Consider the following 13,254-nt stretch of genomic DNA (forward strand, 5'->3'; position numbering starts at 1 on the left):
TACGGCACCCAATGTCCTTGCTTTTGAATCATTCCTAATCCTTTTAAACGTTTTGAAACTGTTGTGTGATCAACTCCTAATGATTCTGCAAGTTCAGCTAGCGTCTGACATGAGTCTTCATGAAGTAATGCCTCTAATTCCTTGTCTTCAAACTTTTTTGGTGCACCAGATTGTTCTTTATCTTCAACATCAAAATCATTATTTTTGAAGCGTCTAAACCAATCTCTGCATGTTGTTTCCGACAGAGCATGGTCGCCGTAAGTCTCAACAAGAATTCTGTGTGCTTCTGCTGCAGATTTTTTAAAAATAAAATAGTGCAATAAAATTCCCCGCAAATACTCTTTTTTTGGCATGAAACTAGACATGTTTAACACAATGAAAAAATAAGTTGTTTATACTTTGGTGAAATGACGTATACTGAATTTCAAGGTCACTTATTGTACTTCCTTACAGATGCTTCACCATCTAAAAATAAACACACGTGGTTCTGGTAACGCCATCTGTTGGAAAACAGCGAGAACTTATTCAAGGTCCTTATAATAAAAAATGGCTAACTTCTTGTCCAAAGATAAAGATTAGTTGGCACAATAGATGATTATGGGTTTTAAAAGACTGTTTTTGTAATTGGCCTTAATAGACTATTAATTAAAAAAAATTTTATGTTATATAACAAAAGTATTTCATCCTTTTTTAAAAACAGAATATACTAAAATATAATTTCAATACATCAGTAAAATTTATATCATTTTTCAAATAGTATATATTTTACTGAAATAAATTGGTAAACAAGACCCAAAGACAGAAAACTTTGACGAACAGGTAAAAGTAAGCTTACAGTTATGAAAGCCAATAGTTGGTTTAGAATCAAATGTGAGAATTTCCAAATTATGAGAATTATTTTTATAACTGCAAAAATTTCTAACCCATGATTAGTGAAATTGTCATGTGCTATAATTTTCGTATAAAGATGTCAAAGACAAAAATGTGTTTCTGAAATGTACAGGTATACCTCGCCTTACGTCGGTAATTGGTTCCAGGAAAACGACTTAAGTCGAAAAACGACGTAAGTCGAATTTACTTGTCTCCGAATCTACTTGTCACTAGGCTAAACTATAAATTACTATTCCCAGTTCTGTATTTTATTTATTAATGCATTTTTAATAATATATGGTTAATAAAAATCTATTTTAATCTTACAAACAAATAAATTTTAGTTTTTAATAGAGTACAGAAAAAAGTAATCTAAATTTACGAATGCATGTACTGTACTGTAAATACAGTACATACTTGTAAATGTGTATATTTTAATATGATTTTATGTGCTTTAAACGCTTTTCTAGTGATATTACGACTTCAATATTTGTGGCGGACGGACGTAAAGTCAAATAAAATGACTTAAACTTGATTTTTATTTTTTCGTATACTTTTTTGACAAACGACGTATAATCGGGAACGACGTAACTCGAAACGACGTAAGTCGAGGTATACCTGTACTTCAAATTTTAGGATGTTGCTAAGCAACAGCATAACTAACTTTGAGCAACAACTGGATGTTCGTTACCTTTCTGCACATCAAAGAACATTTTCTATTTTTGAAATTTTTTCATGCATATTTTTCTGATAATGTTATTTGGTAACTGAATAGAAAAAAAAAAATCAACTTGAAAATTAAAATTAAAAGATAAAATTTAAATGAGAATTTTTAAACTCATTGCATAAAAGTAATATTACTATTACAAATTTTTAAAATAAATTCAATACAAAAAGTGAGAATAATAATAATAATTTAATGAGTTCGAAAATGTTTATAATCACTGTAGACAGATGATCCAACAAAGTAATAGAATATGTATCATTTTGCATAATTTCCTAGCAAGATTAAAAACTCTAAATCTTCCATTAATTTTGCACTAAATAAAAAACAAAATACTAAATTATATTAAAATACCTATTGAATAATTTAATTTCCTGTAATGATAAGACTTTTATTATATACTTCTCTAATTTGAAGTATAGATAATTATGTTTAGCAAGTATTTGTCACACAACTGAAATTAATTTAATCAAATCTTGTGATAATTAAACAAAATTCTAAAATATTCTATATATTCTCATAGAACTAAATTTTATATTCATACTAGCAGACCCTGCCACGCGTTGTTGTGGCTCAAAATGTATCTATTATAAATTTATAACACTTTCCCGTAGGGGGAATTTTTCGAAAAATTTCTTCTTAGTGTACATTCTGTTGACGTACCCTATTAAAACGCAAAAAACCGCATCTAAAATAGTATAAATAGAAGCAGAGTTCTTTACGGTAAGCCTTAATCCTAACCATCTCCCTTCAGTGGGGTTGAATTTCAACACGTATGTATTCGAATGCAGCGTTGTGTCAAAATTTCAAAGGAATCGGTAGGAACAAACGAACATTACATTTTTATTTATATAGATAGATAGAAGATGATCTGCTTTAGTTCATTTTCACAGAAAAGCATAATGCCTCACAGAAAAGCAAACTTAGGGCGTCGTACTCGTAGCGCCATCTGTTGGACATAAAAGCCTTAACCTAGATTATATATTTTAATTTATATGAATGTTTAACGGAATAATATACAGCCTATGTCCACCCTGAGGTTCCATTCTAAATATTAGTGAAAGAATTTTTGAAATCGGATGAGTAGTTTCGGAGATTACCTGCTGCAAACAAACTTACATACATACATACTTACAAACATTACCTCTTTATATTATTAGTATAGATTATCTAATTTTGATGCTGATAAGAATTTATTGTATTGTATTGTATTACTGATAAATATATTTGGTATGTTTCTACTCACAATTTCATTCAGAATTATCATCCAGACAATTAGTTTATTTAATCAAATCCGAATTAAAAACCTTCAAATGATAAAAATTGTATAATTACTTAACTAGACAAATATGGATGAATATTGGATTAAAGTGACTAATGTGGAGAGCTTATATGGAGAGTATCAAAAAGAACAGCAGCAGTAATTCACAATAAATATATGATGAAAGAAAATGATATTGAAATAAATAATACAAATATTGATGATTGATAGTAAATGCACCATCATTCTGATAAGGAAGAAATGACAAATTTTCAATAATTTAAACTGTGCTATAAGAATTGTTAAGTTACAAGCATTACAAGCATCATTTCAAAAATTAATGTAATGGTTTAGTAATGTAAAATTTAAATAATAAATTTTATACAATACAGTAGAATCTCATTTTAACTGATTGCTCAGGCTGCTGAAAATCATCCGTTGTTCTGAGATCCATTATATCGAGAACAATAGATTTCCCACATACCCAGGAAAATATCCATTATTTAACCCCCTACATATAAAAAATACCTGTACTTGAAATTACTGTACTCTTGAGAGCTGTATTCTTTATTCTATAGAAACACATAAGTTACAAGATTGTATATCATGCCTTATGTGTGTACGATAATGCTGACAGAAACTGTATATACTATAAGCACAAAAAAATGCAAGTTATTTATGCTCATTAGCACTTCACTCAACTTCATTTGTTAAAAAACTCATCCATTTTGATTTGTTTTGATGCCACTTTTCTGCCTATTAAATACAACAGCATGTACTGTACTGTACATGACAGCTTGATATTAGCTGTCATGTACATGACTTGGAAAGACTCAGTGGCCTCACTAAATTTAGGCACTACATTTGAACCTGCATCATAATGTTCACTAGGTTGCTCCTTCTCCATTCTATCAGCCTGCTGACTCTCTTCATACAATTCTTCAATTATACTGTATCAAGTTCATCATCATCAAACTCTATAAATTCCCAGAAGCACCCAAGTATTAACTAAACATTGAAAAAATGTTTTAATTGAAAGCTTACAATAGATGGTGGCTAGAATAAATCTCTTATTCTGAGTTAAGGATCCACTAAAAGAAGGTAAAATTACATTAATTTGGCAGAACCAGGTAAAAAAATCTCTTATTCTGAGATATCTATTGTTCTGTGATGTTAAAATAAGATTCTACTGTAATTCATTTCATTATTATTATTATTAAATTATCATTTCAAACAAACTGAATGCAATTGCTGAATAAGTAATTAAATGCAATTCCAATTCTGTACAGTTATGTTAGTTTATTATTTAAACGTAAAATTATTTTTATTCTAAATGAATACATTATCAAAGTATTAAAATAAATAGCATACTTGCTCTAAATTGTCAGAATCAAATAATTGGACTTGTATAGCAGACGAAACTTCAGATAAATACAAGCAACTTTTCGGTCTTGTTACAGAATCTAATTTATAAAATTATTCAGGATTATTTTATTTGTATATTATATTATTAAAAATAAATATTTTAATGTTTATTAATATATAATACAAATCTAAAAGAAATTGTCAAATTTATTTACAACTTCATTTTCCAACTTTTTAGTCACTACATTTTAATGAAAATTTCTTTACTCCAAAAAAAGCAGTAAATACCTAAGTTATTAATTTATAAGCACATCTGTTTATTACAATAATTATTTACTCTCAGTGAAAATGTTTGCCATTCTTAAAGTCTGTGATGTTTCTCACTAAATACAACAAAGTTTTTTTTTAAACTGTTTACATTCATTTCACTTCTATTTAATTGATAAATATGTTATTAATTAGCTGTTAAGCAATTATCGTACAGAATAAATCATGCAATTATGACATGATAATTGTTTCTGTTAAACACAGCCAATTTTAAAGTAATGTTTTATGAGTAATAGTAATGTTTTAACATAAGTTTGAATTTCATTTGAAGATGGTTAATACAAATTCAATAAAATTTGCACTAAAAAGCTTGTAATAACAAGTTCAATTATTGCAAAATTTTATATTTAACTCTCATTAATATGAAAATATTTTAGGATGAATATTATCTTTAAACTGATAGAAAAACAATCATTTAAAAGAATCACATCATTTACAGTTTTTAAAATATGAAGTCTATAATATATCAGTTACTGAATATTTTAATTGATTATTTCTAATACTAATTAAAATAGTATAATTAGCATTAAACCATCTATAAAAATGAAGTAGAATTAAAAGTAAACAAGTACGATAAAACATAATGCCTCCATAGTTCAATCACTATCAGAAACATAAAACTCATGACAAAAGCTATCTCCATGAATAGTTTTCAGTGTGTGCACTATTAATCTTTTTAGGATTTCAAAAATATATATGATGTAATGTGATAGACCTATCATATTAAAATATAAATAATCTTTTAATGTATACCTATGATACAACATTATATTATTATATTTATGGAAATATTGTTTGACTAATACAAATTCCCTTAACATTGTTTGCAGAGAACCACTTTGCTCTATCTCTATTTTTGCATATTTTGAAATTTTAATACTGTATTGTTTTGTAATTCCTATCTCCACTGTCATTTAAGTCTGTTTTGACTTATCGTTATTATTCATACTCCTGGAGTAAGAACAGTTCAAACAGTTTATTCTATATGACTCTCTATTTGATTCTGATGAAACCGTGTTGTAGTTTACTTTGCTTTATACAGACACACTATGGTGTATTTTTTCAAAACACTTGGCAGATCATTCATCTCTTTATTCAGTTGGTCCATTCTAATATCTCTTCCATTGAAGGATACGTGAACTTTTTAACCAATTTATTATGTTTGTTTATTTTATATCTATCAGCATTGTTTTTGTCTGCATTTCTTGTTTTTTCGCTGCTATCTTCAAAATAAACGTTCTTTTTCTGTTTGTTATATTTTTGCAAATTACGTTTTAATCTTCTAATTTTTATATATTTAAATTTTATAGCAGATTTTAATATTTTTTGGTTTATATAATTCCTATCGCTTGTTGGGATGTTTTCAGTGATAGACTTTGGAAGAGAAATTGTTCTTAACTGTCTGTTATCTTTAAGGTGCACTTTTAGGTAATGTAAATCTACTAACAGTTTACCTAAATCACCTTGTATCTTCTCTTAATGTTGAGCTGTACTGATGTCTCTCTCTATTCTTCTAATTGTTATTTATATTTTCAAACTCAATTCTCAAAATTTACTTCCAAAGTGGAGATAGAACAAAGTAATTTTTAGCCAGTGATATGAGATTTTACTAAGAATGTATTACTTATATTATTTAAAATTGTGATGCTTATATAAAATAATAGTTTCGTACATGAAATTCAATAAAAAAAATATATATATACCTTTGTTTAAAGTAATCCTAAAAACATCTTCACAAATAGAATTGAACTGAAATTTATCAATAGCTTTTGTTAAATTATTATTTTGAAGAAGGCTTGATTGTTGCACATTATTTTCATTGCCAAGAGTTTGACTTTTTCCTTTATCTTTATTGTGTGCAGATAATTCTATCTGAGACTGAAGATTTCTAAAGTTTTTTGCATCTTCTGGAGATGGAAATAATGCTGCAAATGGGTTTTTTGTTATATCCCTTTCTGACATCTTTCTTCTTTAATATGAAATCTATTAAAATTAATATTTATAAATTTAAAATAAAGTTATAAAAGTTAAACATCATCATTCTATTTATAATTAAATAGTTCAAAATATTAAATAATGATAAATAATAAAATAAATTTTATATTATTTTATTACACTTATTAAAGATACTGAATGTGATTAACAATTTTAATAAAAACATAACTGGAAAATTAATAAGTCAAGAGTTTCAAGAAAAATATGTAAATAGAATAAAATATTTTGATGATATTTCACAATTGCATAAATTCACTTATATAAAGAGTGAATGGAAAATAACTATGCATTGAAAAATTACTATAACTTCTATATTTATAAAGCAAAGACAATGAAAATTATTCAAAATACACTTCATTAAATGGCAATATGGATGCATATCCTAAAATTCAATGGTGCCATCCTTCAATGACACGTTTTTCTCAGATCATAATGTGGATGGATGGCCATTTCTCTGTACGTTCAAAACCAAACCTATGGTCCTTTTAGTTTCTAATGACAATTTTTTTGTTGTTTCTGGACAGACTGTGGCTTGATATCCCTTCAACATACATTATCATCTATGAAAAACAGCAACCACTGATTTCCACACCTCATAGCATGCAACAATCTGTGCTCTCTCCTGAACAGACAAGCAGTCAGTCAATGTTTTTGCTACTGCATATGAAGCTCTCTTGGTCACTGACCACACCATTAATGCAAGAATTATAAAATTCCATTAACTGATGTATATTTACACAAATTTTATTACGAGTGCCTTTTTATTTAAAAAATGATAGCAATTTCTCAATGCATAGTTATATTCCACCCATACTACTTAATAAAATTCTTGAATAATCTTATGATGATGAGGCTACAGACTATTTAATAATATAAAAAAAACACATGTATTTTTAAAATCAATTTTTTTGCAATCATGTGATATGATTGCAGAAAAATTGATTTTGTATATGCATACATGTATTATTTTTATATTAATAATTTTTTATACACCTAATTCACTTTATACATAAAATTCATCATAACTGGTTTTTGTATATGAAAACTACATATAAAAATTTCTTAGTGACGTATATAAATGATAGGCTTTCATAATAGATAAATTTTTAAATTAAGAATGTTTTAAACAAATCAATAATATGAAATATTACCATATAATTTATTTTCCTTCAACAATAAGAAAAAACAAATTTCAATTTTATTACATTGTGATAAATTTTCTTGTTTTATTTTGAATTTATATATCTGATATATATTTGAAAAATGATATAACAAACAAAGGAAAAAAATTTAACTCAAAATTTGTCATGAAATATGTTTTGTAACATGTTAAAGGAGTTAAAGGAGTAACATGAAAAGATCAAAAGTATGTTTTCGTAATGAAACGAAAACACTAATGATGATATAATATTTTCTGTAGATAAAATAGCATTAAGGAAATATGGTATAAAATATTATATAATTTAAGTTTAAATGAAAAATTTAATAATAAAATTAATTTTGATTTTTCGATTCAAATTATTAGTATAGTTATTTTCAGTAAATGATGATAAATAGTATCAAACACACATCTAGGTAGTGCTTTTTGTTTTGGTAGTAACATTTGTTCTTCAAAGCAAAAACATACAACTTTATTGAAATATTTACCTGCTTTGAAAGGCGTGACATTGTCCAAAATATATTTTTGAACTGATCTAATATTTCTACTTAATTAGAAACAAAAGTTATGTAAATATAATTGCAAAAGTTGGTTTTTTTCATCTAGGTTATATATCTCAAAACTAATGCAATAAGTAAGTTTTTGATCATTTTGACCTAGAAACACACTAAACTCTTTTCTATAAATACAATCATTTAAAACTTAGTTTATTAATCATTTTATTTTTATTTACTTAATATATAACGTCTGAAACTATTATTCAAGTCAAAGACACTTGAAGATAGGAATATTCTTACAAGAAAAAAAAATACTGTTTATTTTTATAATTCCAAAGCCATATCATAGATTTATTTATAAGATATAATGTATACACAAATGAATGCTAAAATCTTGTAAAAAATACATTATTTTAAAAAAAACTTAATCTTTGGCTATGATTTTTGTGTCTGTCCCCCAATTTGTCTCTTACAGCTCACATGGTCCTCTTAGAAAAAAGTTGGAGACTACTTATTTAATATCAAAATAAAAATAATAAAAAAACCTTTAGCTATCTAAATAAAAAATAAACCACAAGTCAGCAGAAATAAAGCTAAAATTACATTTCTACACACGAGAAATATATTATTTTTACTTATTGGGATTATTTATAAGAAAAGTTTAATGTTATAACTATTAGTGAAATGTATTTATCACAATCATTATCAAGAACACTATTTGGTAACCATATTATTATTCTCAGTAATGCCTATCTGCCAGACAGCTTTTGGATTTTCAAATTAATATTAAAGAAAAGATTGTATTTCTCTTCTGTTATGTATAAACTAATTTTTTAAGCTTAAAAAATAAATTAAAATTTAAACACAGAAGAATCTGCCTATTGTAACTACTTTGAAATTCATCTCTAATAATTGTAATAATTTACTAATAAAAATTCAGCAGCGAGTTACTTAACTTTCTCAGAAACATTTAATGGCACCAACTATTACCGTGTTTCCCCGAAAATAAGACAGTGTCTTATATTAATTTTTGCTCTGAAAAAGGCGCTAGGTCTTATTTTCAGGGAATGTCTTATTTTTTCCAGGAAGAAGAATTCACATTTATTATTGAACAAAAAAATTCCCAAGTCAAACTTAGACGAGAGTGACGTATATCCGGTGTGTCGAACTGTCGCCTTTTTACAGCGTCAACATCAGACTCGATGACCAATTAGTGCTTACTGAACTGTACCACTATGCAAATGTCATGTGGCGTGATTCCCGGCCGACCAATTAGCCATCACCAGCCGTAACGTTATGCAAATCTGTGATTCCCAAGCCATAGTCTTATGCAAATCATGCCGTGTGGCGTAATTGTCTGCTGACCAATCGGTAGCTGTACTTTCAAAAAGCCAAAGGCCACCTTCAACCATCTGTCGATGACTGTTACGACTAAAAAACTTCGCTAGGTCTTACTTTCAGGGGGAGGTCTTATATTTTGCAATTCAGCAAAATCTGTGCTAGGTCTTATTTTCTGCGGATGTCTTATTTTCGGGGAAACACGGTATCAAATTTTATGAAAAAACCTTTTAATATTTTAAATTATTATAAAGTGGCAAAAAGCTTAATTTTGAGGTTATGGATGGGTTTTATAAAAAAAAACATTGTAAATGCTAAAAAAGAGTAAAATCGTCATTATGTCCGATCATTAAATCACCAAACGATCGCCTTAGTATCAGGCTATACTATGCCAAACGATAGTATAGCCCGATATTAAGGCGATCGTTTGATGATTTATTGTATATTTCTCAGGCTTTGAGTTGTTATTATTTATGTCCAATCATACTGGAGATAGACACGATCCCCATTATCTCCCTATCCCCTTTGCCTTTAACCACAAAAAATTTAATAGCATCGATCTTCCTAATAAACAAACCACTCTGCAAAATTTTAGAATTTTCGACAAAAAGCACAATGAGTTATTAAGCTTCAAACGAAGAAACAAAATCATGCCTCTCACACACACTCTAACAGGAAAAAAAAACTTTGAAATTTTTTTGCACTTCTTGACATTTCAAGGTGCTGAGTCTAAAAATGTAAAAATCTTGAGGTGGTCATTTTTTGACCAATCACCATACTTTCCCTCTCTTATATGTAACAGCCTAGAAAGTAATATTAAGTGGGAAAAATAAAGAAGTCAACAATTAGTATCAAAATTCTGATTTTATTGATTAACATTAAAAACAACATGCTAAAACAGTTAAAAAATGTAAAATGGGTTATTAATTATAAGTAATTCATCCAAGGTTGTTCACTTACTGTTTTTTGTAATAGTTTATTAAACAAATACTCATATTTATAATGCCATTATAGGAATGTTTAAAGGAATTAGTTAAGAGTGATAATGATTATCCATTATCAGCCATATGCTGAGGTTGACAGTGAAAAAGACAGATTAAAATGCCCACTTATCTGAAGATAACAATGAATATAAACAACTATTGACTGTAATAAGCACAGTTTTATGTGTATTTTAATTTATATATTTTGAGACTTGTTTAATGTTTAATGTGTGTTGTTATTTACTGTTTAATGTTATTAGAATAAGCAACTGATGATAATATATAGACTGTATTGTGTTATAAAATGAAAATCTGCTTAATTAATGAATCACAGTGAAAGTCGATGGTTATCTTAACATGGGAAAGAGAATTTGCAAATAAAAAAACATTAGCTAGTTGTCATGTCACCAGGTAAAATAAAAAAAGTGCCAAGGTAAACAAATATAGCCTTTATTTTACAAAACAAGATTTTCAATATGTGAACTATTAGTGTGCAAAATATGCTGGAAATGTAATATAGCATGTCTTGGGGAATGACTGAAATATGATGGTAATTCTTGCCTTCAGCAAGTGATTGATGATTACCTTTGTAAACTTGGCTTTTCAAATAACACCATAACCAAAATTGCAAAGGTTTAGGTTGGAGAAACATGGTGACCAAGTATTACAAAATGTTTGAGAAATTAACTTGTCTTCATCACCAAATGTGGTACACAGCAATTGTGTTTGTTATATGTACAATATGCGGTAGCATCCCATCCTATAAGGTTAGGGATACTAGGCAATTACTTTCCTGCAAATCTGGGATAAACTTGTGAAGATCTATGTAATGAGCCTCATTCATTGATGCACAAGACCTTCAAGCATGATCTCAGTAAAAATGGTCTGATTATAAAGTTTGTGGTAAACCTCTACCTTAAAATTATATAAAATGTAGAGACACTTCATGCATAGCATTCAGTTTTGTATTCACACCTCTACATATGGAAAAATGCACTTCAGTGATCCCATAGTAGTCCACTTTTGAAAGTCATATGTCATCAAGATGCATCCTTACCATAAATTGCAAAGTAAAGTTGGTATGCTGTTTAGGATGTACTCAAAGTTTAAAAAAAAAATACTTAATATAAATAGAAAAATTCCCATCCTAAACTAAACATTAAATAAACAAATGAAATATATTTACTAAATCTTAATAAATAAAATTCTAGACTGTATTGAATTCAAAAGTTTAGAAAAAAGAACACATTTTTAGTTTATCTACAAAAAATTGTAATTCGTACAGAATAACTTCATTAGAATAAATGATCAATGTAATTAAATATATTTAATTGTGATTATTCAACACGGGTCTCCAAACTACGACCAGTGAGCACCACCAATTCTGCAAACCCAGTATCCAGCCCGCCATAGTTTACTTTGATTACATTACAAAATTTACAATGTAAATACATCATACAAAATAATAATCAGATGTTTTTATTTAACGATCAATTAAGAAACACAATAAGTGACATACATAGGTAATTTACATAATGAAATTAAACATTATAATTACAATTACGTAATGCATAGCATGAGCATCGGCTTTCTCCACCTCAATGAAATGTCCTTGACACTTGTCCGTAAGTACCAACCTGGAGCTGAGTCCACCCCCGCCGCCATAGATATCTCACTCGCCGGCTAGTTCCGAAATAAATATTTGCACATTATTCAAAACTAAAGTATGTTGGTATGATGAGCTAGCTAGGGACTTAGTGGAGGAGTGAGTGTGGCCTTTACACTGAAAAGTTTGGAGATCCCTGATTTAACATATACCAATCCAGTTTGCATCACCGATAGAACTTACTGCATTTGCAAGCAGCGGCATCAGTCTTGGTATTTCCTTAAACACTTTACTTAAACTGCTAATAATGTAAATAATGATCATTTATTTTCTAAGAATTGTGGTTACTTGTAAATTATATTGTGAATAATTTTTCTGTTATAGTGATCTGTTTTGTTGTAATGTGGGGGAAAACACTGTTTCATTATGTTTTCATACATGGGGTTAATTCCCCATCTTTATCAACATTAACCCCATAAAATAAATAATATATAGAATTAAAATGCCAAGCTTAGGGAAGGTAGAGCTTGTATTTTAAGTAATGTGTTCATCTATACGCAGAAACTATTGTAATATTATAATTAAGTTAGCATTTTCATTATTTCATAATTAATTTCGTATAAATAATAATTAGGAAGCAAATTACCTTCGTTCGAATGTTTATTGTAATATACAAACTTTCCTCCTTCCAACTTCTTCTGCGTTTGATTAATTGCAGCGACCTCTGGTTTTAACGTAGCCATAAAATTATTTTATTAATTATTAAAATTAAATTATTATTATTATTATTATTGCGATAAAAATTTTATTAAGTTAAATGTGTGCTAATCAAATCGGTAATTAATATAATTAATAAAATACGAAATTATCCAACTTGGCGAAAAACAGGTGTTTGCCGCCTATAGGTGATAATGGGAATATTCTAGGTTGTATTTAAAGCGGCAGATAAAATATTACGCTGTATATAGTTAAATTTATTATGAAATTTCGAACTGAATAGAAAACTGTAGAATTATTTAGTCACACGAATAAATATTTATTGTATTTTTTTGGTATATGTGTCGATGTTGACAATAATACAATATACAATACAGCCATATCCCGGTATCCGAAGTCTCGCTACAACGAA

The 13,254-nt window shown here is 27.9% G+C and overlaps 1 protein-coding gene across 1 annotated transcript in view; it reads right to left on the minus strand.

Moving 5' to 3' along the window:
- The window catches only part of LOC111634891 (ubiquitin conjugation factor E4 A-like), a 44,040-nt gene extending 31,184 nt beyond the window's left edge, over positions 1 to 12,856 (minus strand). Inside the window, exons 1-3 of the mRNA XM_023379732.1 lie at positions 12,772 to 12,856; positions 6,251 to 6,530; positions 4,227 to 4,318 (exon numbers count right to left, since the gene is read on the minus strand). Of these exons, the coding sequence (XP_023235500.1) occupies positions 4,227 to 4,318; positions 6,251 to 6,509 (351 nt within the window). The 5' untranslated portion in view covers positions 6,510 to 6,530; positions 12,772 to 12,856. The remainder of the gene's footprint in view (positions 1 to 4,226; positions 4,319 to 6,250; positions 6,531 to 12,771) is intronic.
- Positions 12,857 to 13,254: the final 398 nt, after the last annotated feature.

The sequence above is a fragment of the Centruroides sculpturatus genome, unplaced genomic scaffold (assembly GCF_000671375.1).
Source record: "Centruroides sculpturatus isolate CEXI.00-Female unplaced genomic scaffold, Cexi_2.0 scaffold135, whole genome shotgun sequence".
Taxonomy (NCBI): domain Eukaryota; kingdom Metazoa; phylum Arthropoda; class Arachnida; order Scorpiones; family Buthidae; genus Centruroides; species Centruroides sculpturatus.